This window comes from Hypanus sabinus, chromosome 13 (genome assembly GCF_030144855.1).
Source record: "Hypanus sabinus isolate sHypSab1 chromosome 13, sHypSab1.hap1, whole genome shotgun sequence".
NCBI classification, from domain to species: Eukaryota; Metazoa; Chordata; class Chondrichthyes; order Myliobatiformes; family Dasyatidae; genus Hypanus; species Hypanus sabinus.
In genome coordinates, this window is record NC_082718.1 from 72,738,929 (window position 1) to 72,766,271 (window position 27,343).

The window sequence follows — 27,343 nt, forward strand, 5'->3', positions numbered from 1 at the left end:
GAACAAAAGAGATGGTTGTTGACTCCAGGAGGGCACGGAGCGACCACTCCCTGCTGAACATCGATGGCTCCTCGGTACAGATCATTAAGGGCACCAAATTTCTTGGTGTTCATCTGGCGGAGAATCTCACCTGGTCCCTCAACACCAGCGCCATAGCAAAGAAAGCCCAGCAGCGTCTCTACTTTCTGCGAAGGCTGAGGAAAGTCCATCTCCCATCCTCATCACATTCTACAGGGGTTGTACTAAGAGCATCCTGAGCAGCTGCATCACTGCCTGGTTCGGAAATTGCACCATCTCAGATCGCAGACCCTGCAGCGGATAGTGAGATCAGCTGAGAAGATCAAGTGGGTCTCTCTTCCCACCATTACGGACATTTACACTACATGCTGCGTCCGCAAAGCAAACAGCATTATGAAGGACCTCCTGCCATTTGGGATAAGGCACTGAAGCATTTGGGCTCTCACAATCAGACTATGTAACAGTTTCTTCCCCCAAGCCATCAGAATACCCAGAGCCTGGACTGACACCTTACTGCCCTATTGTCTTGTTTATTATTTAATGTAACACCTGCACTGTTTTGTGCAGTTTTATGCAGTCCTGGGTAGGTCTGTAGTCTAGTGTAGTTTTTTTCTGTGTTTTTTATGTAGTTCAGTCTAATTTTTGTACTGTGTCATGTAACACCATGGTCCTGAAAAACGTTGTCTCATTTTTATTGTGTACTGTACCAGCAGTTATAGTCGAAATAACAATAAAAAGTGACTTGACTTGACTTGAGAGCTAGTCTATACACATCAATACTCGTCATTCCACAGATATGCAGTGGAGAGCATCCTAACATGCTGCATCACTGCACTGTGGTAAACAGGGCAGCTGTACAGAGGGTAATTAAAACTGCTCCATGAACCACCAGCACCAACCCACCCGTCATCAATGACAGAAAGGTGCCAGGAAAAGGCCAGCGTTATATGAAGTATGTCACTCACCCTGCTCATGGACCACTTGTCCCAATCCTATCAGGAAAAATCCTAAGGACCATCCACACCAGGCCCACTAGAGTTGAAAATAGTTACTTCCCCCGAGCTGTCAGGATGATCAACACCTCCAACGATTAACCCACCCTGCCAGCACCACACAACAGCTCACTTCATGTACATACGGTCAATCTGTATATATAACAATTATTGTACATTGTGTTCTATAGGATTGATTTCATATTTATATTTATTGCATTTTTTATTTTCCATCAAATCTGGAGTAACAATCATTTCATTCTCCTTTACACTTGTGTACTGAAGAATGGCAATAAACAATATTGAATCTTGAATAACTCAGATACCCTAGTCCAGGTAGCATTCTTGTAAATCTTCTCTGCACTCTTTCCAGTTTAACTATGTCTTTCCCCAAAGTTCAGATTTTGAAGTATTTTTGTCAAAGTCTGGATACAGTATACAACCCTGAGATTGGTCTTCCCACAGATAGCTACGAAACAAAGAAAACCATGGAACTGTCCAAAGAGAACCATCAACCACCCTGTTCTGAGGTGGCTGATGAGGCCAAGGGGGGCAACATGGAACATATCACAGAAAGGTCAAACTAAAGAAATCAGCAATACAGTAACATGCAGTAATAAAAGAGCAGATAATACCAAACTTACCTTGCCCTCGAGCAGGTCAGTTTGCTCTCGCATTTCATTCCGTTCCCGATCAGATTTCTCCAACTTTTTCCGTAAAACACTGACCTCTTCCTAATTGCAGAGAAAGATATATAGTAACACAACAGACACAAAATGTTGGAGAGTCTCAGTGGTGCAGGCAGCATCCATACAGTGAACTGATCAGTCAGCGTCTCAGGCTCCATCAGGATGCATTAGGACATTTGAGAAAAAATCCTCAATTGGAAATGGCTAAAGAGAAAAGTAAATTAAATTAAAGGGATCTCAGTTTCTCTCTCTTCAGACGCTGCCCAAGCTATGGAGTACTTACAGCATTTTCTGCTTTTTTATTTAAGATTTTGTGCAACTGCAGCTTCTAATCCTTGTTCCTGTCTTCTGCACCTTTTATATTTTAGGCTCCTTCTTAAATGCATAACCCAACAGGTAACCATAAAGCTATAAAGAGATATAACAGGCCCTTCAGCCTATCATCTGTGCTGACCATTAAACATCCATCTTCACCTACCCTATTTTATTCCCCCACACCCCCATCAATTTCACCCAAATTCCACCACTCACCTACATGCAGGGGAAATTTACAACTAACCTATCAAGCCCCTCCCCTGTCTTTGGGATGGGAGAACAAAAATGGAGCACCCGGGGAAACCCACGCGGTCACAGGAAGAGTGTACTAACTCCGCACAAACATCACAATTGAACCTGAGGTCACTGGGGCTGTGAAGTAGTGGATCGAGTCACTGTTCCACTATGCCACCCATTGGTTCCAATGTGATTAAGAGGTCAGATGTAAATCTGCCCCAAAACTTGACTCCCCAGATATATAGGATGTTAGATGAAGCACCAAAGAGATACAACCTCTACCAGCTCGGAGATTCACACCAACCTCCAATACAACTGTCCAAGATATCATGCTAGGATGTGAGTGGTGAGGATAGGTTGAACAAGTTGTGGTTGCTCTCTTTGGATCACTGGAGACTGAGAGGATGACATAATTAATCCAATGGCATCTAAATGCACCAAAATAGCTGGGACATGTTTCCTTCAGTTTGAAGGTCCTGAAAGTGCCTGAAAGTCAGCAGGAGATGAGAAAAGAGTTTTAACCCAGGGTGTTAGTTACACTAGCTGAAAGAACAGTGTCATCACATTTAACAAGTACTTGATTGAGTACTCAAAGACCTTTGGATCAACTGCAAGAAGTTGGGGTTTGCTCAGCTAGTCAAACTTGCAACAGGATTGGATCTAGTGGGCCAATTGATTCTGCAGATGCTGAAAATCCAGTGAAACACACACAAAATGCTGGCGGAACTCAGCAAGTTGAGCGGCATCTGTGGAAGGGAATAAGCAATTGGTGTTTCAGGCCAAGACTCTACAGAAGGTTCTTAGCCCAAAATGTCAACAATTTACTCCTCTCCATAGATGCCACCTAACCTGCTGAGTTCCTCCAGCATTTTGTGTGTGTTGCACAAGTGTGCCAAATGGCAATACATAATAATGAAGTTAACTATAAACTATCTATCTATATAAATAACAAAAAAGGAAAAGAGCCCAAAGCAAAAAGTTTGGGCACCCTGCATGGTCAGTACTTAGTAACTCCCCCTTTGGCAAGTATCACAGCTTGTAAACGCTTTCTGTCGCCAGCTAAGAGTCTTTCAATTCTTGTTTGGGGGATTTTCACCCATTCTTCCTTGCAAAAGGCTTCTAGTTCTGTGAGATTCTTGGGCTGTCTTGCATGCACTGCCCTTTCGAGATCTATCCACAGATTTTCGATGATGTTCAGGGCGGGGGACCGTGAGGGCCATGGCAAAACCTTCAGCTTGCGCCTCTTGAGGTAGTCCATTGTGGATTTTGAGATGTGTTCAGGATCATTATCCTGTTGTAGAAGCCGCCTTCTTTTCATCTTCAGCTTTTTTACAGATTGTATGATTCCAGAATTTGCTGGTATTTAATTGAATTCATTCTTCCCTGTACCAGTGAGATGTTCCCCGTGCCACTGGCTACGACACAAACCCAAAGCATGATCCCCATGCTTAACTGTTAGAGAGGTGTTCTTTTCACAAAATTCTGCACCCTTTTTTCTCTAAACAAACCTTTGCCCATTGCAGCTACAAACTTCTATTTTAACTTCATCAGTCCACAGGACTTGTTTCCAAAATGCATCAGGCTTGTTTAGATGTTCCTTTACAAACTTTTGACACTGAATTTTGTGATGAGGAAGCAGGAAAGGTTTTATTCTGATGACTCTTCCATGCAGGTCATATTTGTGCAGGAGTCACTGCACAGTAGACAGTACACCACCACTCCAGAGTCTGCTAAATCTTCCTGAAGGTCTTGTGCATTCAAACGGGGGTTTTGATTTGCCTTTCTAGCAATCCTACGAGCAGTTCTCTTGGAAAGTTTTCTTGGTCTTCCAGACCTCAACTTGACCTCCACCATTACTGTTAACTGCCATTTCTTAATTACATTATGAACTGAGGAAATGGCTGCCTGAAAACACTTTGCTATCTTCTTATAGCCGTCTCCTACTTTGTGGGCATCATTTATTTTAATTTTCAGAGTGCTAGGCAGCTGTTTTGAGGAGCCCACAGCTGCTGATTGGTGGGGCAAGGTTTGAGGAGTCAGGGTATTTGTAAAGCTTTGAAATTTGCATCACCTGACCTTTCCTAACAATGACTGTGAACAAGCCATAGCCCTAAAAAGCTAATTAAGGTCTGAGACCTTGGTAAAAGTTATCTGAGAGCACAAATCTCCTGGGGTGCCCAAACTTTTGCATGACATTTCTTTCCTTTTTTTCCACTCTAAAATCGTACAAAACAAAAATAATGCACTAGCCTTGCTTAAAATGTTGAAAAGAATGTTTCATCTTTAACTTTATGACTTTTAGAGATCAGTTCATCTTCTACTCACTTAATTAGTCACAGTAACACAGTAACAGAAATTTTGACCAGGGGTGCCCAAACTTTTGCATGTCACTCTGTGTGTGTGTGTGTGTGTGTGTGTGTACATAGATAGAGGTGGTGTTCATGGGCTCAAAGTCCATTCGGAAAGCTGATGGCAGAGGGGAAGAAGCTGTTCCGGAAACAGATTAATAAATGGCATTTTAGCTGTTCCTAGCCACACAGTCGTGAGTGTAGAGAGAGTAGAACAGTGGGTTCAGCGCACATCCCTGAGGTGCACCAGTATTGATTGTTAGCGAGGTGGAGATGTTATTTCCAATCCACACAGACCGTGGTCTCCCAATGAGGAAGTCAAGGAGACAGTGCAGAGGAGAAACAGAGGCCCAGGTTTTTGAGCTTGTTGATTAGCCCTGAGGTTATGATGGTATTGAACACTAAGCTATAACCAATAAACAGCAGCCTGATGTAACTATTACTATTGTCCAGGTTATAATTTTTGTATGATTCTATGTCCATTCAAAGACCATAAAAATAAGATAGCAATAAATTTAGTGGAGACGCTATCCATAGAGTAGCAGTAACATGAGGGAAACCTCTTCACTCAGAGTATGGTGAGAGTGTGGAAAAAGCTGCCAGTGGAAGTAGAGGATGCAGGTTCATTTGCAACATTGAAGAGGAGTTTACATAGGAACATGGATGGGAGAGGTATGGAGGACTACGGTCCAGGTGTGGGTCGATGGGACTATGCAGAATAATAGTATAGCATGGACTAGATGGGCTGAAGGGCCTGTATCTTTGCTCTATGACTATATAACTCTAAAGTGCACATGTTCGGCATGCAGTTGAATGCCTTCCTTGGTTGTCTTCTCAAGTACATCATATCGCAATCAGGTTTATTATCACTGACACAAGTGGCAAAATTTGTTGTTTTGTGGCAGCATCACAGTGTAGGTATAACAAATTATTATAAGTTGAAAAGATAAATGAATAAGTAAATAAGTAGTGCAGAAGAGGAATAATGAGGTAGTGTTCTTAAGTTCCTCCAGTGCCTTTATCAGACACACACTTCTGAAAGGAATGAGAAATTTTGGGGTGGGGCTTGGAGGTTTCTTCTCTCACCCTGGTCACATGGAACAAACATACCTCTTTAAGCTGAAGGTTTTCATTGGCTAAGTTAATGGAGAGCAAGGGACGGACTCGAGACATCAACTGCCACCATTGCCACTGGTGAACTGCCCAGTACCTCCTGATGTTCTTCTGAATACAACGAAGAGCTAAGTGCTGGGTCTAGATGGGAGATAAAAACATAGACGGTCATCAGCTCATTCAACACTAGGAGGACAGCCCATTCTTAAAGGGAAGTATCCTGGACCATGGGAGCAGACCTTTGTGTGACATCTGAAAATCCTTCACCTTTAATTGAATAGTTCCAAGAATCAACTTTATTTGCCATAGATATTTACATATATTAGGAATTTATTTCCTGTGTTGGTCAGGGTGTGACATGCAACAAGAAACAACACTGGTAAACTATTATAAAGAATAAGAATTATATAAAAGCAAAGTTAGAAGTATGGAAATTGAATAAAATGTGCATAAATACATTGATTACCAGCGTGCATTTACAATGTAAACAGATTATAGAAAGTGGTTTAAAGTGTTTACAGTGCACTGATGGGAGTAATGGATAGAGGGTTTGGGTGGGGGGGGGGGTAACTACAATGGTTGATCAGATTAACTGCCTGTGGGAAGAAACTTTTAAGATGATGTGAGTTTTTGTTTTAATTTTAATGTTAATGATTTATTTGTGTTTTATTTAATCTTTGGGCTCTGAAGCAGGAGCTCTTACCTTCATTTTCTTGAACTGCTGCCTGCCAAGGAATCCCTGGCACAGTGCCTGCAGTGGGATCAGATTCTGGGAGATCTGCCGCTGCCGCTGTTTCTCCAGCCGAGGAATGACTCCAGCCTTGAAGAAGATCTGGTGGGAAACCAATTAGTCAAACCATTAGCAAACATTCAATGATTGTTTCAATTTAATCACTCAGTGAGTTTTGTATACTCGAGACCCTTTCTGTGGCATTCTTTTGGCTTCATAATGTGGGAGTGAAATTTTAAAAGATTTGGTGAAAAGAAATGGGGGTGGGGGGAGGGAAGCACGTCACCTCATAGAAAGGACATGGAAGCTTCAGAGAGGGTGTAGAAGAGATTTACCGGGATGCTACCGGAAAGATAAATGGAGGGCTATGCAGGAGGGAAGGGTAGATTGATCTTGGAGTAGGTTAAAAGGCTGGCACGACATCATGGACCAAACGACACATACTGTACTGTTCGATCTGAAGTCTAGAAGAGTAAGAACATTTCAAATCCTGAAGGGTTTGAGACTAGGGATGCTTCCTCTAGAAACATTGAAAACCTACAGCACAATACAGGCCCTTTGGCCCACAATGCTGTGCCAAACATGTACTTTAGAAATTGCCTAGTTACCCATAGCCTTCTACCTTTCTAAACACCATGTACTTATCCAGGAGTCTCTTAAAAGACCCTATCGTATCCATCTTCACCACCATTGCCAGCAGCCCATTTCATGCACTCACCACTCTCTGCATAAAAAACTTACCCCTGACTTGTGGGAGAATGGAGAACAAGGGGAGGGTGGAGTTACTCAGGTACTTTTCAGACAGAAATACAGTTTCTCTTTCCTTTCAGAGCTTGATACATTTTTAGATCTCCCTTGTTTAGGAGGGAAGTGAGCAGAATCTTTGATTTTTTTATGGCTGAGGTAAACAGGTATTTGAGCAAAGGGGAGTATAATGTTAATGGATGTTGCCAGAATTGGAGTTGAGTTGCAGCCAGATCCGTCATAATCCTATTGGATGGTGCAATAGGTTCAAGGGATGTTGACAACTAATCCTGCTCTAGATTCCAATGTTTCTTTGTACATAAATGGGTCCGGATGTTTAATTTCACAGGACAGAAACACCATCTGGTCTGAACATTGGGCACCAAACAGTAGCTACCAGTGATCTAAACCTCCTAATATTTGAGCAACACACACAAAATGCTGGAGAAACTCCACTAACCCATCTCACCTGGTCTTACCCATCACCTCCCAGACTTTTACCTCATCCCCTCTTTCCTACCCCATCCACTCACCTTCCCCCCTTACCTGATTTCACCTGTCACCTGCCAGCTTTTATTTCTTCACTGGTGCCAAACTGTATCCGTCTCTGGCATTCCTTTGGGTTTAGCAGATGCATGGAGGGGCAGCTTGCTATATGGGTAACCGCTTGCTCTTCACATTGTACTGCTCTGGCTTGTGTACCTAGATAGCTAGGATGTGACATTCATGGCCAACTCTGACCTACAGAGGCCTACTGCAGAGAGTATGTGCTGTGATCTAGTGTTACTTGTGATTCCCTGGTGTGTGGCCTTTGTTGATGTACACATTATGGGACTTACCTGACTCTGTCCCAACATAAAGCTGTGCTTCTCCAAATCTAACAAGGCAAGAAGTTCTTCTGTGGCCTGTAAATGTAAAACCAGCAATCAATAATTCCACGTTTACTGAAGTGTTACATTAACCACAGTCAGGAACTGGACATTGTTTCACTCACAAACCAGGTAGTCAATGAAGTCTGAGTGAAGACATTAGCTGAAGGCTCACCTCATTGCTGTGGGGAGGGTGTGGGGAAAATCAATATGGTACTGGGGATGTATGGCCTTGTTAAGAGATGGAGACTTTTGGAAGAGTCTAAATATTAGTTTAGTTTCATTTGTCAAATGCATATTGAAACAAAGTGAAATGAAATATTTGTGCTTACAACCAGCACAACTGATCTACGACCTTCCAGTCACTGATGCCACAATATTGTTAGGCTAACTGCTAATCTACCATGCCAGTTTCAAAAGAGCCCAATTCTATTACAGCACCAATGACCCAGGTTCAATTCCACCACTGTGAATAAGGAGTTTTTATGCTCTCCCTACGATCTCTTGGATTTCTTCGGTGCTCCAGTTTCCTCCCACATTCCAAAGACATACAGGTTAGGATTAGCATGTTGTGGACATGCTATGTTGGCACCAGAAGCATGCTGATCCCAGCATATCCTCGGACTGTGTTGGACATTGATGCAAATGGCACATTTCACTGTGTTTCAATGATTCATTGTACATGTGACAATATAAAGGCAAACCATTATCTTTATAAGCACTGATGGTCAGATCTGGAGCTCCAGTTCATCTTGCTTTGTTGATATGTGCAACCCACGCAATTGTCTGGGAGGAACTAAAAAGTCAACTAACATTCTGATACAATTCAAAAGGAAAAGATTTGGAGAATCCCCTCTAAAAGCTACCTTCTGTGAGAAATTAAACTAACTCTCTGTACTGTCTATGTCCTTCAATCCTGAAGTCATGCCCTCTTGTCCTAGACTCCCCTACCATGGGAAATAACTTTGCCATATCTAATCTGTTCAGGTCATTTAACATTCAGAATGTTTCTATGAGATCCCTCCTCTTTCTCCTGAAATTCAGGGAATACCCCAAGAGATACCAGACATTCCTCATATGGTAACCCTTTCATTCCTGGAATCATTTTCAAATCTTTTCTGAACCCTCTCCAATGTCAGTATATCCTTTCTAAAATAAAGAGCCCAAAACTGCACACAAGTGTGGTCTCACGAGTGCCTTATAGAACATCAACATCACATCCCTGCTCATATATTCTATAACTCTAGAAATGAATGCCAACATTGCATTCACCTTCTTCACCACTGACTCAACCTGGTTTAACCTTCAGGGTGCCTTGCACAAGGACTCCCAAGTCCCTTTGCATCTCTGCATTTGAATTCCCTCCCCATCTAAATAATACTCTGCTCGTTTATTTCTTCCACCAAAGTGCTTCCTTTCATAACTCATGTTTTCCTTCCTAATAACCTCTTTAGTTTCCTTCTGCAAGTTTTTAAAAGTTTCTCAATACTCTATTTTCCCACTAACTTTGGCTTCCTTGTATGCCCTCTCTTTCGCTTTTACTTCGGCTCTGACTTCACTTGGCAGCCAAGGTAGTGTCCTTCTTCCATTCACAAATTTCTTCTTATTTGGAATATATCTGTCTTACACTTCCCTCATTTTCAAAGAAACTCCAGCCATTGCTTCTCTGCTGTCCTTCCTGCTAGAATACCTTTCCAGTCAACTTCGGCCAGTTCCCCTTTCATGCCATTATAATTTCCTTTGTTCTACTGAAATACCAACACATTGGATTTTAGTTTCTACTTCTCAAAATTGCAAAGTGAATTCAATCATATTGTGGTTAAATTCCTACAGAGATGATGCATTAATGATGTTTAGAACCCAAGGACAGGAGCATTCACTTGTCTACACCAGCTCCAGCTCAGAGGTACCCAGCTCAGGGTACTATTAGACAATAGACAATAGGTGCAGAAGTAGACCATTCGGCCCCTCGAGTCTGCACCGCCATTCTGAGATCATGGCTGATCATTCACTATCAATACCCAGTCCCTGTCTTGTCCCCATATCCCTTGATTCCCCTATCCATCAGATATCTATCTAGCTCCTTCTTGAAAGCATCCAGAGAATTGGCCTCCACTGTCTTCCGAGGCAGTGCATTCCACACCTCCACAACTCTCTGGGAGAAGAAGCTCTTCCTCAACTCTGTTTTAAATAACTGATCTCTTATTCTCAATCCATGCCCTCTGGTACTGGACTCTCCCAACATCTGAAACATATTTCCTGCCTCAATCCTATCAAATCCTTTAATTATCTTGAAACGTTTCAATCAGATCCCCTCTCAATCGCCTCAATTCCAGCGAGTACAAGCCCAATCTCTCCAATCTCTCTGCGTAAGACAGCCCTGCCATCCCAGGAATCAACCTAGTGAATCTACGCTGCACTTCCTCAATTGCCAGAGTGTCCTTCCTTAAACCTGGAGACCAAAACTGTACACAATATTCCAGGTGTGGTCTCACCAGGGCCCTGTACAAATGCAAAAGGACATCCTTGCTCTTGTACTCAATTCCCCTTGTAACAAAGGCCAACATTCCATTTGCCCTCTTCACTGCCTGTTGCACTTGCTCATTCACCTTCATCGACTGGTGAACTAGGACTCCTAGGTCTCTTTGCATTTCTCCCTTACCTAACTCTACACCGTTCAGACAATACTCTGCCCTCTTGTTCCTGCTTCCAAAGTGGATAACTTCACATTTATTCACATTGAATGACATCTGCCAAGTATCTGCCCACTCACCCAGCCTATCCAAGTTTCCCTGTATTCTCCTAACGTCCTCTTCGCATGTCACACTGCCACCCAGTTTAGTGTCGTCAGCAAACTTGCTGATATAGTTTTCAATGCCCTCATCTAAATCGTTGACATAAATCGTAAAGAGCTGTGGTCCCAATACAGAGCCCTGTGGTACCCCACTAGTCACCTCCAGCCAGTCTGAGAAACACCCATTCACTGCTACCCTTTGCTTTCTATCTGCCAACCAGTTTTCTATCCATGTTGAAACCCCGCCCCCAATGCCATGAGCTCTGATTTTACTCACCAATCTTCTATGTGGCACCTTATCGAATGCCTTCTGAAAATCTAGGTACACAACATCCACTGGCTTACCCTCGTCTAACATCCTTGTTACACCCTCAAAAAACTCCAACAGATTAGTCAAGCATGATTTGCCCTTGGTAAATCCATGCTGGCTCGGCCTAATCCTATTTCTGCCATCAAGATGTGCCACTATTTCATCCTTAATAATGGACTCAAGTATCTTCCCCACGACTGACGTTAGGCTAACAGGGCAATAGTTCTATGTTTTCTCCTTCCCTCCCTTCTTGAAAAGTGGGATAACATTAGCCACTCTCCAATCTTCAGGGACCGATCCTGAATCTAAGGAACATTGGAAAATGATTACCAATGCATCCGCAATTTCCTGAGCCACTTCTTTTAGAACCCTCGGATGCAGACCATCTGGACCCGGGGATTTATTAGCCTTCAGTCCTACCAGTCTACTCATCACAGTTTCTTTCCTAATGTCAATCTGTCTCAATTCCTCTGATATCTTATGACTCTGGCCCATCCATACATCTGGGAGATTGCTTGTGTCCTCCCTGGTGAAGACAGATCTAAAGTACTCGTTAAATTCTGTTGCCATTTCCCTGTTTCCCATAACAATTTCTCCCAATTCATTCTTCACGGGGCCAACACTGTTCTTAACTATCTTCTTTTTCTTCACATAGCTAAAAAAGCTTTTGCTATCCCCTTTTATATTCCTGGCTATCTGAGCTCATACCTGATTTTTTCTCTCCGTATTGCTTTTTTAGTTAAGATCTGCTGTTCCTTAAAACTTTCCCAATCATCTGTATTCCCACTCATCTTAGTCCTGTCATACTTCTTTTTCTTTAATGCTATACAATCTCTGACTTCCTTTGTCAACCACTGTGGCCCCTTCCCCCTCTTTGAATCCTTCCTTCTCATTGGAATGAACTGCTTTTGCATCTTTTGTATTATCCCCAAGAATATCTGCCACTGCTGATCCACTTTCTTTCCTACCAGGGCATCCGCCCATTTAACTTTGGCCAGCTCTTCCCTCATGGCTCCGTAGTCTCCTTTATTTAATTGCAACACTGACACCTCTGATCTGCCCTTATCCCTCTCAAATTGTAGATAAAAACTTATCATGTTATGATCACTACTTCCTAATGGCTCCTTTACTTCAAGATCACTTATCAATTCCTGTTCATTACACATCACCAAGTCCAAAATAGCCTCGTTCCTGGTTGGATCAAGCACAAGCTGTTCCAAAAATACATCCCTTAGACACTCCACAAACTCCCTATCCTGGGGTCCAGCACCTACCTGATTCTCCCAGTTCACCTGCATGTTGAAATCTCCCATAACGACTGCATTACCTTTAGCACATGCCAATATTAACTCCCTAATCAACTTGTACCCAATATCCACGCTACTGTTTGGGGGCCTGTACACAACACCCATTAGGGTCTTTTTACCCTTACTGTTCCTCAGCTCAATCCACACAGACTCTACTTCCCCTGTTCCCATGTCACCTCTTGCTGAATCTCATTCCTCACCAACAGGGCCACCCCACCCCCTCTTCCCATATTTCTGTCTCTACGATAGCACGTATACCCTGGTACACTCAATTCCCAGGCCTGATCCCCTTTCAGCCATGTCTCCGTTATCCCAACAATATCGTAGTTCCCCATTTTCATCTGAGCTTCAAGCTCATCTGTCTTATTTCTGACTCTATGCGCATTCAAGTATAGAATTCTGAGCCCATTCCTCCTCTCTTTGCTTAAAGGACTGTCTACTGTACCTAACCCAGCTCCTTGAACTTCCATCGGGCTAATTGCACCCTGAATTTTGATGACCTTCTCAAGATCACCCAAACCTTCTACACATTTAACCCCATGCTCCTTCTGACCAACCCTCTGGATCTGGATCCCTGCCCCCTGCACATCTAGTTTAAACCCCCCCGAGCAGCACTGGCAAACACTCCTGCAAGAATGTTAGTACCCCTCCGGTTCAGATGTAGACCGTCCCTTCGAAACAGATCCCAATGTCCCTGGAACAAAGACCAATTATCCAAAAACCTGAACCCTTCCTTCCTGCACCATGCTCTCAGCCTCGTATTGATGTGCATAATCATTCTATTCTTCGCCTCACTCGCACGTGGCACAGGTAGCAATCCCGAGATTGTCACCCTGGAGGTCCTGCCTTTCAGCTTCACTCCTAACTCCCTGAACTCTCTAAGCAGGACCCCCTCACTCACCTTACCTACATCGTTGGTCCCTACATGGACCACTACATCTGGGTTCATGCCCTCGTTCTCAAGAATAGCCTGCACCCGATCTGAGATGTCCTGGATCCTGGCACCAGGGAGGCAACATACCATCTGAGACTCCCGATCTGCCCCACAAAATCTCCTATCTGCCCTCCTAACTATAGAATCCCCTAAAACAATCGCTCTCTTCTCTTCCCTCCTCTTCCCTATTGCCCACAAGTCAGGAGATTGTCAGTTCATGTCCACTCGAGATGTTTGAACATAAATAGCAGACACCCTGGCACCTGAGCGAGAGATATTCTCCATATGATAGAGATCTGGAGCAACTCACACACAATGCTGGTGGAACCTAGGTCAGGCAGCAGGTATGGAGGGACATAAACAGTCGATGTTCCAGGTTGGAGATTCTGAATGTCCTGTTCAAGGGTCTCAGTCTGAATATTCAACTGTTTATTCTCCTCTATAACTGGTACCTGAGCTGTTGAGTCCTTCCTGAATTTTGTGTGAGAGGTATTTCAAGGGAGACAGTAAAGCTGAGGCTTCAGATCATGCCTAAAGGCAATCCTTCAAGGAGCAGCAACACTGGATACCCAACAATGAAGTGATTCATTGGCCAGCCATTTTAACACACTTTTAATTTCTACATTGAGATGTCTGTCCACTCCATTTCCTTTTCCCACACTGACATGTCTGTCCAATCCATTTCCCATTCCCACACTGACATGTCTGTCCAATCAATTTCCCGTTCCCACATTGTCATGTCTGTCCACTCCATTTCCCTTTCCCACACTGACATGTCTGTCCACTCCATTTCCCATTCCCACACTGACATGTCTGTCTACTCCATTTCCCATTCCCACACAGTCATGTCTGTCCAATCCATTTCCCATTCCCACACAGTCATGTCTGTCCAATCCATTTCCCATTCCCACACTGTCATGTCTGTCCAATCCATTTCCCATTCCCACACTGACATGTCTGTCCAATCGATTTCCCATTCCCACACTGACATGTCTGTCTACTCCATTTCCCATTCCCACACTGTCATGTCTGTCCAATTGATTTCCCATTCCCACACTGTCATGTCTGTCCAATCCATTTCCCATTCCCACACTGACATGTCTGTCCAATCCATTTCCCATTCCCACACTGTCATGTCTATCCAATCCATTTCCCATTCCCACACTGACATGTCTGTCCAATCGATTTCCCATTCCCACACTGACATGTCTGTCTACTCCATTTCCCATTCCCACACAGTCATGTCTGTCCAATCCATTTCCCATTCCCACACTGTCATGTCTGTCCAATCCATTTCCCATTCCCACACTGACATGTCTGTCCAATCGATTTCCCATTCCCACACTGACATGTCTGTCTACTCCATTTCCCATTCCCACACTGTCATGTCTGTCCAATCGATTTCCCATTCCCACACTGTCATGTCTGTCCAATCCATTTCCCATTCCCACACTGACATGTCTGTCCAATTGATTTCCCATTCCCACACTGTCATGTCTGTCCAATCCATTTCCCATTCCCACACTGACATGTCTGTCCAATCGATTTCACATTCCCACACTGACATGTCTGTCCACTCCATTTCCCATTCCCACACTGTCATGTCTGTCCACTCCATTTCCCATTCCCACACTGACATGTCTGTCCAATCCATTTCCCATTCCCACACTGACATGTCTGTCCAATCCATTTCACATTCCCACACTGTCATGTCTGTCCAATCCATTTCTCATTCCCACACTGACATGTCTGTCCACTCCATTTCCCATTCCCACACTGACATGTCTGTCTACATCAGTTCCCATTCCCACACTGACATGTCTGTCCACTTCAACATTTCCCATTCCCACACTGTCATGTCTGTCCAATCCATTTCCCATTCCCACACTGACATGTCTGTCCAATCGATTTCACATTCCCACAGTGACATGTCTGTCCAATCCATTTCCCTTTCCCACACTGACATGTCTGTCCAATCCATTTCCCTTTCCCACACTGACATGTCTGTCCACTCCATTTCCCATTCCCACACTGACATGTCTGTCCACTCCATTTCCCGTTCCCACACTGTCATGTCTGTCCACTTCAACATTTCCTGTTCCCACATTGACATGTCCGTCCCCTCCATTTCCCATTCCCACAATGACATGTCTGTCCAATCCATTTCCCGTTCCCACACTGTCATGTCTGTCCAATCCATTTCCCGTCCCCACACTGACATGTCTGTCCACTCCATTTCCCATTCCCACACTGACATGTCTGTCCACTCCACTTCCCGTTCCCACACTGACATGTCTGTCTACTCCATTTCCCATTCCCACAGTGACATGTCTGTCCACTCCACTTCCCGTTCCCACACTGTCATATCTGTCCAATACATTTCCCGTTCCCACACTGACATGTCTGTCCAATCCATTTCCCATTCCACCAGTGACATGTCTGTCCACTTCAACATTTCCCGTTCCCACACTGACATGTCTGTCCAATCCATTTCCCATTCCCACACTGACATGTCTGTCCAATCAATTTCCCGTTCACACATTGTCATGTCTGTCCAATCCATTTCCCGTTCCCACACTGACATGTCTGTCCACTCCATTTCCCATTCCCACACTGACATGTCTGTCCACTCCACTTCCCGTTCCCACACTGACATGTCTGTCCATGAATACAGGCCCAGAGGCATCAAACAGTGACAAGCCATTCAATCCTGGAATAATTTTCGTGAACCTCCTTTGAACCCACTCTAGTTTCAGCACATCCTTTCTAAGACAAAGGGCCCAAAACTGCACACAGTACTACAAGTGAGGCCTCACCAGTACTTTATATAGTCTCAACATTATATCCCCTGCCCTCTCAGTGCACCTATCACCCACATGCTCTTCCCTCCACACTTCCTTCCCTTTATTCCGTAGTCCATTGTCTTCTCATCTCATCTTCTTCAGCCCTTGCACCTTTTACTTCCCAGGCTTTAAACATCATTCCTGCTCCCCTTTGCATATCTTTTCCCTGTCACTTGGATCAATCCCCTACCTCAACCTTTTTATTCTGGCTTTCTCCCCTCTTTCTTTCCAGTCCTGATGAAGTGTCCAAACCCAAAACATTGACTGTCCATGTCCCTCCATAGGTGCTACCTAACCCATTGAGTTCACCCAGCATTCTGTGTGTTGCTGCAGCTTTCCAGCATCCGTAGTCTCTCTCGTGTTTCAATGAAGCAATTCTAATGTGCCACCCTGTGGGAAACACATCAACTATTTCTGTACAGCAAGTTCAAAGTTCAAAGTAAATTTATTATCAAAGTTTGCACATGTTACCATACACATATTACCCAGATTGATTCTCCCGCTGGCATTTACAGGAAAATAAAGAAATACAATAAATTTTGTGAGAAAGGCTACATAAACCTCGACTGACAAACTGGTAAATGTGCAAAAGACAAATTGTGGAAACGTGGAAATACAAAATAATATTTAATATAATAAAAAGAAAATTAAAATAAATAGCTAATTAAGATATTTGCATTCCATACATAATTTAGCTCCTTGACTTTCAATCAACCTGAACATTCAATGTTTATTTTGAGGCTGGGCTGGTCAACATAGAAGAGATTTATTCACCTTTGGTCCTTTTTTGATATACATTCCACCCAATGCTCCCCTCTAGAACCTACTCTACCTCATCTGCTACAAGACCAGCTTCACTGTTCTGTAAATTAAAGCATCTAATCCTCAGGTGGAGGATCCTGAAATCCAACACCGCACAGCCCTGATGGGTGTTTGACAAGAAAGCTTTGTCTTATAAGAAAACTTCAAACATTAAGAGCTAATAAAATGTATTAGGCCTGTCCTTGTGCTTTCTTCCTCCAGTGACCAAAAACAAACCTTCTTTTCATCTGTCACCATAAAGGTGGCTCCATACTTCTTCATGATTTCTGGGGCAAGCATTTGGAAACGGCGTCGGAAGTCACCAAGCACCATGTGATCAGGAAATCCTGCCAAGCAACCACACGGGAAAGGCAACGTCAACAGAGTTATATAGTTATAGAGCACTACAGCACAGACACAGGTCCTTCAGCCCATTTAGTCCATGCAAAAGTATTATTCTTCCTAGGGGACTGTAGCCATCCCAACCCCTCCTATGCACGTACTTATCCAAACATCTTGTAAACGTTGCAATTCAATCTGCATCCACCACTTTCTCTAGCATCTTGTTCCACCCATGCACTATCCTCTGAGTGAGAAGATCCCCCTAATATTCCCCTTTAATATTTCACTTCTCACAACCTTTAGCTCTAGTCTCACCCAACCGCATTGGAGAAAGTCTTCTTGCATTTACCCTATCAATATCCCTCATAATTTTGTATACTTATATCAAATCTTCTCACATTCTCCTATGCTCCAAGAAATAAAGTCTTAACCCATTTAATTTTTCTCTACATCTCAGGTCCTCAACATTCTTGTAATTTTTTTCTCTGTGAACACAAATTGGGCATGAAATGAAAACAACTCCCAGTGTCAGAATCAGTGGGACAACAGTTGATGAGTACACTTTGGGAACAAAGGTTCTGGCCCCTGTTGGGGCAACACCAGAAACTGTGTAACATGGCTAATTTAGCAACTAAGATGACCAAATATTAATACAGTTGAAAGTAACAACTGCAGCTGTAAAGACAAGTTCCCTTGATGTTCCATGTGGGATTAATATTGAATCCTACAGTACTTCTACAAGAAACAGTACACCTGAACAAATTCTCTATCAAACCAATGCCACACCCAAAGCACTGGAGGAAGTCAGCGTTCAGGCAACACCTAATGGAGAGAAATAGACAGTAAATATTTTGGGTTGACAGCTTTTACCAGGACCCAAAACATCAACTATCCATTTCTCTCCATAGATGCTCCCTGACCTGTTGAGTTTCTTGGGCATTTTGGTTGTTACTCCAGATTTCCAGAGAGGAGATGTTAGGGGTAAGTTTTTTTTACACAGAGAGTGGTGAATGCATGGGATGGGCTGCTGGCAACGGTGGTGGAGGTGAATACGATAGGATCTTTTAAGAGACTCCTGGACAGGTACATGGAGCTCAGAAAAATAGAGGGCTATTGGTAACCCCAGGTAATTTCTAAGGTAAGGACTTGTTGGGCACAGCTTTGTGGGCCGAAGGGCCTGTATTGTGCTGTAGGTTTTCTATGTTTCTATTTTAGAATATACATTGTGACTTGGATAGGCTGGGTGAGTGGGCAGATACTTGGCAGATGACGTTTAGTGTGAATAAGTGTGAGGTTATCCACTTTGGGAATAAGAACAGGAAGGCAGATTATTATCTGAATGGTGTAGAGTTAGGTAAGGGAGAAATACAAAGAGATCTAGGAGTCCTTGTTCATCAGTCACTGAAGGTGAATGAGCAAGTGCAGCAGGCAGTGAAGAAGGCTAATGGAATGTTGGCCTTTATTACAAAGGGAATTGAGTACAAGAGCAAGGAAATCCTTTTGCATTTGTACAGAGCCCTGGTGAGACCACACCTGGAGTATTGTGTACAGTTTTGGTCTCCGGGGTTAAGGAAGGACATCCTGGCTGTAGAGGAAGTGCAGCGTAGATTCACGAGGTTAATTCCTGGGATGTCCAGACTGTCTTACGCAGAGAGGTTAGAGAGACTGGGCTTGTACACGCTGGAATTAAGGAGATTGAGAGGGGATCAGATTGCAACATATAAGATTATTAAGGGATTGGACAAGCTAGAGGCAGGAAATATGTTCCAGATGCTGGGAGAGTCCAGTACCAGAGGGCATGGTTTGAGAATAAGGGGTACGTCATTTAGGACAGAGTTAAGGAAAAACTTCTTCTCCCAGAGAGTTGTGGGGGTCTGGAATGCGCTACCTCGGAAGGCAGTGGAGGCCAATTCTCTGGAATAGTATTGGAGCTAGATAGGTATCTTATGGATAGGGGAATCAAGGGATATGGGGATAAGGCAGGAACCGGGTATTGAGAGTAGATGATCAGCCATGATCTCAGAATGGCGGTGCAGGCTCAAAGGGCTGCAATGTCTACTTCTGCACCTATTGTCTATTGTCTATTTTCCTCTGCATCTACTACCAAAACTTTTCCTCTAAAGGAAAGACCAAGTCACATGACACCTTTCATGGCCACAGCCAATTATGACTTCTCCTTAACCAGCTTCTAGTCATCCCTCCTAATGCCTCCATCTTTGACTGTGAGTATTAAAGCTGTATAGCAGGGAAACAGGCCTTTCAACCCTACTCCATGCCAACCAAGTGGCCTAACTAAACTAGTCCCATTTGCCAGCTTTCTGCCCACATCTTCCGACACGAGGGTTCCCAACATTTTTTAATGCCATGGACCAATACTATTAAGCAAGGGGTCCATGAACCCCATGTTGGGAACACATACCCTAAACCCCTTGTGCCCAGATATAAGTCCAAGTGTCTTTTAAGATATTCAGTTTCTAATAATGCTTAAGTTTAAAGATGACCTCACAATCTCTAGTGAGGCACATTAACTCTGTGATCAGGGCTTTGGAACAGCTGACCTGAGCCAGCCAAATCATGCCCCACCATGATAAAAGCTGAATCTCAACAAATACAGGGGCATCACAGTGGTGAATGGGTGCCAATGGTAGTCCAAGGCTTCATGGCAATGTAGTGGTTAGCATAACGCTATGACAGCGCCAACGACCTAGGTTCAATTCCGTTGCTCCCTGTACATTCTCCCTGTAACGGTGTGTGTTTCCTCTGGGTTCTCCAGTTTCCTCCCACATTTCAAGAACTGACATGTTAATTAGTCATATGAGTGTACATGGGTTGCACAAGCCGTGGGCCTCAAGGCCCTATTACTGAACTATAACTCTAAATAAAAAAAAGATTGATGAGACTATCATCTGGGAAGGCATCTATGCCACATTATTGTAAAACTGTGGCTCACTGAATACACAGCCACGGAAAGGATCATCTGGACGAGATCACCCATCACACAGGGCTCAAGTGATCTCGAAAAGGGTCTCACATCATCACCCACTTTTCCTGCAATAAAATGTGATCACTTCTGTGTGAACCAAGGTCAAAGTCAAGTTTAATGTCATATTCAGAACTCTGTGTATGCACAGGTGCAATACAAACCTCAATTGTGCATGTGATGCTGCTGAAGTGCATTTTGCTTTGCACTTGGACATACATGTACTTGTGCACATGACAACATACGTGATTTTACCAGAGACAGGGGACAAGTAGAGAATCATCCAAAACCCCCACCTATTCTGTCCACGTAGACCCAAATTCTGTATCTCCACTTGGACAGACCCATATTGGTGTAGTATTATAGAAGAAGGTCAAGGTATTGGCACTAATCTCCAGGTCCTTCACACAGCCAAGTGGATGGGCATGCAGTTCAGGAACTCTGGCTTGACAAGGTATATTTCCATGACAGGCAATAGAGCCTCAGGCACAATTATAACTAAGACCAAGGATGTTGCTGGGACTCTTACGAACCTAAATTAAAAGGAACGTTTGATTGTTCTTGACTGTATTCCCTGAAGTGTAGGAAAATGAGAGGAAATTTGATAGACGTACACAAAATTAGATAGAGTAAATGTAAACAGGCTTTTTCAACTAAGGTTAGGTGAGATTAGAACTACAGATCATAGCTGAGAGTGAGCCTGGAGCTAGAAGTCAGCTATTAAAAAGTAAAAGATGAAATATATAAGGGAAAGCTGAGGGGAAACTCCTTCATTCTGAGGTTGGAGTGAATGTGGAATGAACTGCCAGCAGAAGTGGTGGATGTGGGTTTGATTTCACCATTTAGGTACATGGACGGGAGGGGTATGTGGGGCTATGGTCTGGGTGCAGTTTAATAAGACTAGGCTGAATAATAGTTCAACACAGACTAGATCACACTCATACACTCAGTCAACACAATAATACACTCAGTTCTAATCAACAAGCTCCAAAACCTGGGCTTCTGTACCTCCTTCTGCAACTGGATCCTTGACTTTCTAACCAGAAGACCATAATCTGTGTGGATTGGAAATAATGTCTCCACTTTGCTAATAATCATCACTTGTGCACCTGAAGGATGTGTGCTTAGCCCAGTGCTTTACGCTCTCTATATCCATGGCTGTGTGGCTAGGCATAACTCAAGTGTCATCTATAAATTTGCCAAAAAAAAGCTGGGAGAATTTCAGATGATAACAAGGAGGCATTTAGGAGTGAGATAGATCAGCTGGTTGGGTGGTGTCATAGCAACAACCTTGCACTCAACGTCAGTAAAACCAAGGAATTGATTGTGGACTTCAGGAAGGTGAAGTCAAGGGAGCACACACCAGTCCTCATCGAGGGATCAGAGGTGGAAAGGATGAGGATTTTCAAGTTTTTGGGTGTCAACAGCTCTGAAGATCTACCCTAGGCCCAACATATTGATATAATTACAAATAAAACACAACAACGGCTATACTGCTTTAGGAGTTTGAGGAGAAATGGTGTCACCAAAGGATTTCACAAATTTCTACAGTTGCACCATGGAGATCATTCTAACTGTCTGCTATGGAGGGACCATGGCACAAGATTGGAAAAAACTGCAAAAAGTTCCATCATAGGCACTAGCCTCCCCAGCATCAAGGACACCTCAGAAAGGTGACATCCATCATTAAGGACTCCCATCACCCAGGATGTGCCCGCTTCTCATTGTTACCATCAAGGAAGAGGTACAGGAGCCTAAAGATCCACACTCAATATTTCAGGAAAAGCTTCTTCCCCTCCACCATCAGATTTCTGAAAGGACCATGAACCCATGAATAGCTCCTCAGCATTTTTCCCTCTTTGTGCACTACGTATTTAATTTACTCTTTTGTATGTATGTGTAGGTCTCTGTTAGTCTCGATAGACCATGAATTGCACCTTGGAAAGTTTCCAGGGCACAAGCCTGGGCAAGGTTTTTCTTTAATGGAAGACTGGCAGTTGCCCAAGCTGCAAGTCTCCCCTCTCCACACCATCAATGTTGTCCAAGGGAAGGGCATCAGGACCCATACAGCTTGGCATTGGTGTCATCGCAGAGCAATGTGTGGTTAAGTGCCTTGCTCAAGGACACACACACAAGGCTCGAACTAGCAACTTTCAGATAACTAGATGAACGCCTTAACCACTTGGCCACGCGGCAATACTTTTGTATGTACATAGCTTATTGTAATGTATAGTTTTTGTTAATAAGTATTACAAAATACTACAGCACAAAACAGCACATTTGATGACATACTGTATACCAGTGATATTATAGGCTGAAGGGCCTGTTTGTGTGCTGTAGTGCCCTTTGACTCTATGACCTCTTTAATCAGTGTAATCATCACCCTCGATGCCATTCAACTGAACGGGTCCTTCTCTGAACCAAAGCATGTGGTTTCTCGCATTAATTAACGCCTGGCTGTCAGTGATTTCTTTATTAAAATTCAGGCTCAGTTAAAAATAAATGGATAAATTCTGCTACAGTCCTGCACCAGTTTCCCACAGGAAATAGAAAGGGTGAGGCCTTTCATCAATTAGAGCAAACTCCGCACCCAGGGGCACTCAATGTTTTCACCAATAACCAATCAGAAAATATTTCACCCCCAGCTCAGCTCAATGAAGATGTAGCTCAATTAAGAATCAAAGCCTGCAGGCCCTGGCTGTAACCTACTTTTGAATGTTTCTCAGTTGCATAAGCTATTTATCATTGGTGACAGTGACACATCCTGTCAATTCAAGGAATTTATGTAATAGCAGGATTTTCCCATTAACTTGAGACTTTAGCAAGAACTTTGTGAGAATGCAACACCTTTTTTGGCTCAGTTACATGAACAGTCAGGCCATAATGTGATCAAAGAAATGTAATGTCAATAAATTAAACTTAATTGAATTTCTAAAAGGTATGTCACTGCCATGCATCTTGGAGTTAAGAATTCACCTTCTTTTGATGTTGCTTGTGACTGAACTTATGCTGCCCTCACCTGCATCGCTTCCACTTCCAAAACATCTGTGCTCACCTCATCTTCCCGCCCCTTTAACAGGGACAGAGTTCCTCTTGTTCTTACCTACCAGCCCATCAGCCTCTGCATCCAACACATCATCCTCCGCAAAATCCATCATCTAAAGGGATCCTATCACCCCCACCCTTCCACTTTCTGCAGGAATCACTCCTTCTGTGATTCCCTTGTCTATTTGTCCCTTCCCACTTATCTCCCTTCTAGCACTGATCCCTGCAAGTGAGGAAAGTGCTACACCTGCCCATACACTACCTCCCTCACCTCCATTCAGGGCCCCAAACTGTCCTTCCAGGTGAGGAAACACGAGGAAATCTGCAGATGCTGGAAATTCAAACAACGCACACAAAATGCTGGTGGAATACAGCAGGCCAGGCAGAATCTATAGGGAGAAGCACTGTCGACATTTCGGGCTGAGACCCTTCGTCAGGACTAACTGAAAGGAAAGATACTAAAAGATTTGAAAATAGGAGGGGGAGGGGGAAATGTGAAATGATAGGAGCAGACCGGAAGGGGTGGGATGAAGCTAAGAGCTGGAAAGGTGATTGGCGAAAGTGATACAGAGCTGGAGAAGGGAAAGGATCATGGGACGGGAGGCCTCGGGAGAAAGAAAGGGTGGGGGGAAGCACCAGAGGGAGATGGAGAACAGGCTGAGGGGGGGAGAGAGGGGGAGAGAGAAACAACTAAATGTGTCAGGGATGGGGTAAGAAGGGGAGGAGGGGTATTAATGGAAGTTTGAGAAGTCAATGTTGATGCCATCAGGTTGGAGGCTACCCAGCCCCTCCGGTCTTGTCCTATCATTTGCATTTCCCCCTCCCCCTCCTACTTTCAAATCCCTTAGTATTTTTCCTTTCAGTTAGTCCTGATGAAGGGTCTCGGCCCAAAACGTCGACAGCGCTTCTCCCTATAGATGCTGCCCGGCCTGCTGTGTTCCACCAGCATTTTAGGTGAGAAAACACTTCAGCTTTGAAACCTCTGGGATCATCTATTATATCCAGTGCTCCCAATACAACTTCTTCCACATCGGTGAGACCCATCATAAATCTGAGGACCATTTCATTGAGCACCTCTGTTATATTCGCCAAAAGGGGAACATCCCAGGGATAAATATTTTAATTCCAATTCCCATTCCGACATGTTGGTCCATGGCCTCCTCTTATGCCAAAATGAGGCCACCCTCAAGGTGGACGACCAGCACCTTAAATTTTCACCCTCCTATCACCTCCTCCTAGGTCCCCTTCTCCCCTTTCTCCTATGGTCCATTCATCTCTCCTTTCAAATTCCTTCCTCTCCAGCCTTTTACCTTTCCCACCTACCTGACTTCACCTACCAACTTCCAGCCATCCTCCTTCCCCACCTCAACACCTTTTTATTCTGATATCGTCAACATTCCTTTCCAATCCTGAAGAAGGTCCCGAAATGGCAACTATTACTGCCAGTGACATGAATTCACTGTTAGTTGCAAGGAATTTGTATGTTCTCCCCATAACCATGTGTGCTTCCTTTGGGTGCTCCAATTTCCTTCCATGTTTCAAAGACCTGTGAGTTAATTGTTCAAATGCTTGCAATTGGGTGGAGCAGTTTCATTGAGCCAGAAGGGCCTGTTACCATGCTGTGGTAAAATACAATGATCCAGTCTATTCTGTGAAAACCTCCAGATCCTCCTCTGTTCTGGGATAATTATTGGTGAACAATAAACACAGACGCTCTGTCCACCAGAGAAAGCAAGATCTCTGAGTGGCCACACAATTTAATTCCATGTCCCATTCCCATTCTGATGTGTCTGTTACACGAGCGTGGCAGTGGACAAACCCAAGTGCAGAACACGAGCGCGGAGGCAGAGTCGGGAGGCATTCTTGACGTAGTGAGCATGGAGTCAGTATCCAGGAGTGATGCTAGACTTAGAACTGGCAGTCCTAAGAACCATGAAACAAGGTTACTCACACCGGAGTCCACCAATGAACTGGCAGCTCCTTGTTGTGATCACAGAGTTTTTATCCTGCATTTGCTGGTGGAAAGGTGTGTGTAGTTAGTAGAACCTGGGAATGATTGGATACTAAACGAGGGAATTCCTGAGGTAAATAGCCAGGTGAAGGGACCATGACAGTATCTCTCCCTCAACGGGAGCCTCCTGGCAATCCTCCAGGCCTGTCTGGATGGTCCGGATGAAAATCCTGGATGAGGGAAGTGTTTAGGATGAAGGAGCAGGGGACCCAGGAACATTCTTCTGGAACATACCCTTCCCAATCCACCAGGCATTGGAAACCCCTGCCCCTACAGTGCACATCCAGTAGTCTTCGGATGGTTGTCGATGATACGGAAAGATGGGGGAGTCTCAGCCGGGGGACACAAGGGGCTGACGGAAACTGGCCTTAACTGGGAAACATGAAAAGTCGAGTGGATGCACATAGATCTTGGCAGTTTTAGGTGGACTGCTGCAGGATGGATAACACTTTTGACCTTGAATGGTCCCAGGAAGCGAGGGGCAAATTTCCTATGCGCGCTTTTGAGCAGGATGTCCTTGGATGCAAGCCACACCACCTGCCCCGGTTGGTAATCAGGCGCCAGAGTCCGGTGTCAGTCGGCCATTTTCTTATTGCATTTTGCTGATCTGAGTAGGGCCGTGCATGTCTCCTCCCACACCTTAAAGCACCGATCGATGTGGTCCTGAACTGACGTTACCCCAATCTCCTCTACTTGCTCGGGGAACAGTGGGGGTTGGTACCCCAGGGAACACTCGAATGGAGACCTCCCAATGGCAGAGCTGACCAGAGAGTTGTGGGCGTACTCAACCCATGGGAGATGGTCGCTCCAGGTTGACAGGTGGTTTGCCGTTACACAACGTAGCGTCGCCTCCAGGTCTTGGTTGACCCGTTCCGTCTGTCCGTTCATCTAGGGGTGGAAACCAGATGACAGGCTGACCGATGCACCTAAGGCTTGACAGAAGGCCTTCCACACCTGTGAGACAAACTGGGGACCGCGATCGGAGATGATGTTTGCGAGGATTCTGTGGAGGTGGAAGACTTGGCCGACGAGAAGATCAGCAGTTTGTTGAGAGGGAGGGAGTGTAGGGAGGGCTACGAAGTGCACCGCGTTGGAGAACCAGTCTACCACGGTGAGTACGGTGGTGTTCCCACAAGAAGGGGGTTGACTGGTGATGAAGTATATGGTGATGTGTGACCAGGGACAACCAGGTACAGGTAAAGGATGAAGTAGACCCGCAGGTGGCCGATGAGAGCCTTTTCCCCGGGCATAGATGGAACATGCCGAGACATAGCCATGGGTATGCGCCTCCATGGATGGCCACCAAATGTGCCTTTTCAGGAGTGGTAGGGTACAATCACTCCCAGGATGGTAGGCAAACCGAGACGTGTACCCCCACTGCAGAACCTGAGGCCTGACGGAAACAGACATATAGAGGCGATCGCCGGGTCCATTGCCGGGTTCAGGGTCGTTGTTGCTTCTTTTACTTTGGACTCGATCTCCCAAGTGAGCGTGCGACCATGCAGGATGGTGGGAGGATAGTCCCTGGGCTGGAAGTGTCCTCCTTGGAGTCGTATTGGCAGGAGGTTGCGTCCCGCCATCCAAAAAATAATGCGCAATGGGCCTGGCGGGTGTTCAAATGTTTGGCAGTCTGAATATACCCCAGGTTTTCATGATCAGTCCATACCACAAATGGTTGTTCTGCCCCCTCGAGCCACTGCCTCCATTCTTTCAATGCTAGTTTGACCACCAAGAGTTCCCAATTCCCCATATTATAATTCTGCTCAGCGGGGGACAGTCGGTGAGAATAGCAGGGGTGAAGTTTTTTGTCCGAACTTGGTCGTTAGGACAGGACTGCTCCTATCCCAGAGCCACCTCAACAATGAATTGAGGGGCTGGGTCCGGATGGACCAGGATGGGAGCGGTGGTGAAATGGTTCAGG

At 44.5% G+C, this 27,343-nt stretch overlaps 1 protein-coding gene across 1 annotated transcript in view; it reads right to left on the reverse strand.

The window, feature by feature from the left end:
* The window catches only part of LOC132403977 (unconventional myosin-XVIIIb-like), a gene marked incomplete at its 5' end in the record, with an annotated part of 415,128 nt that overhangs the window by 236,648 nt on the left and 151,137 nt on the right, over positions 1-27,343 (reverse strand). The window contains 5 exons of the mRNA XM_059987873.1: positions 1,655-1,744; positions 5,710-5,853; positions 6,416-6,544; positions 8,026-8,091; positions 17,282-17,391. Coding sequence (XP_059843856.1) covers positions 1,655-1,744; positions 5,710-5,853; positions 6,416-6,544; positions 8,026-8,091; positions 17,282-17,391 — 539 coding nt within the window. The remainder of the gene's footprint in view (positions 1-1,654; positions 1,745-5,709; positions 5,854-6,415; positions 6,545-8,025; positions 8,092-17,281; positions 17,392-27,343) is intronic.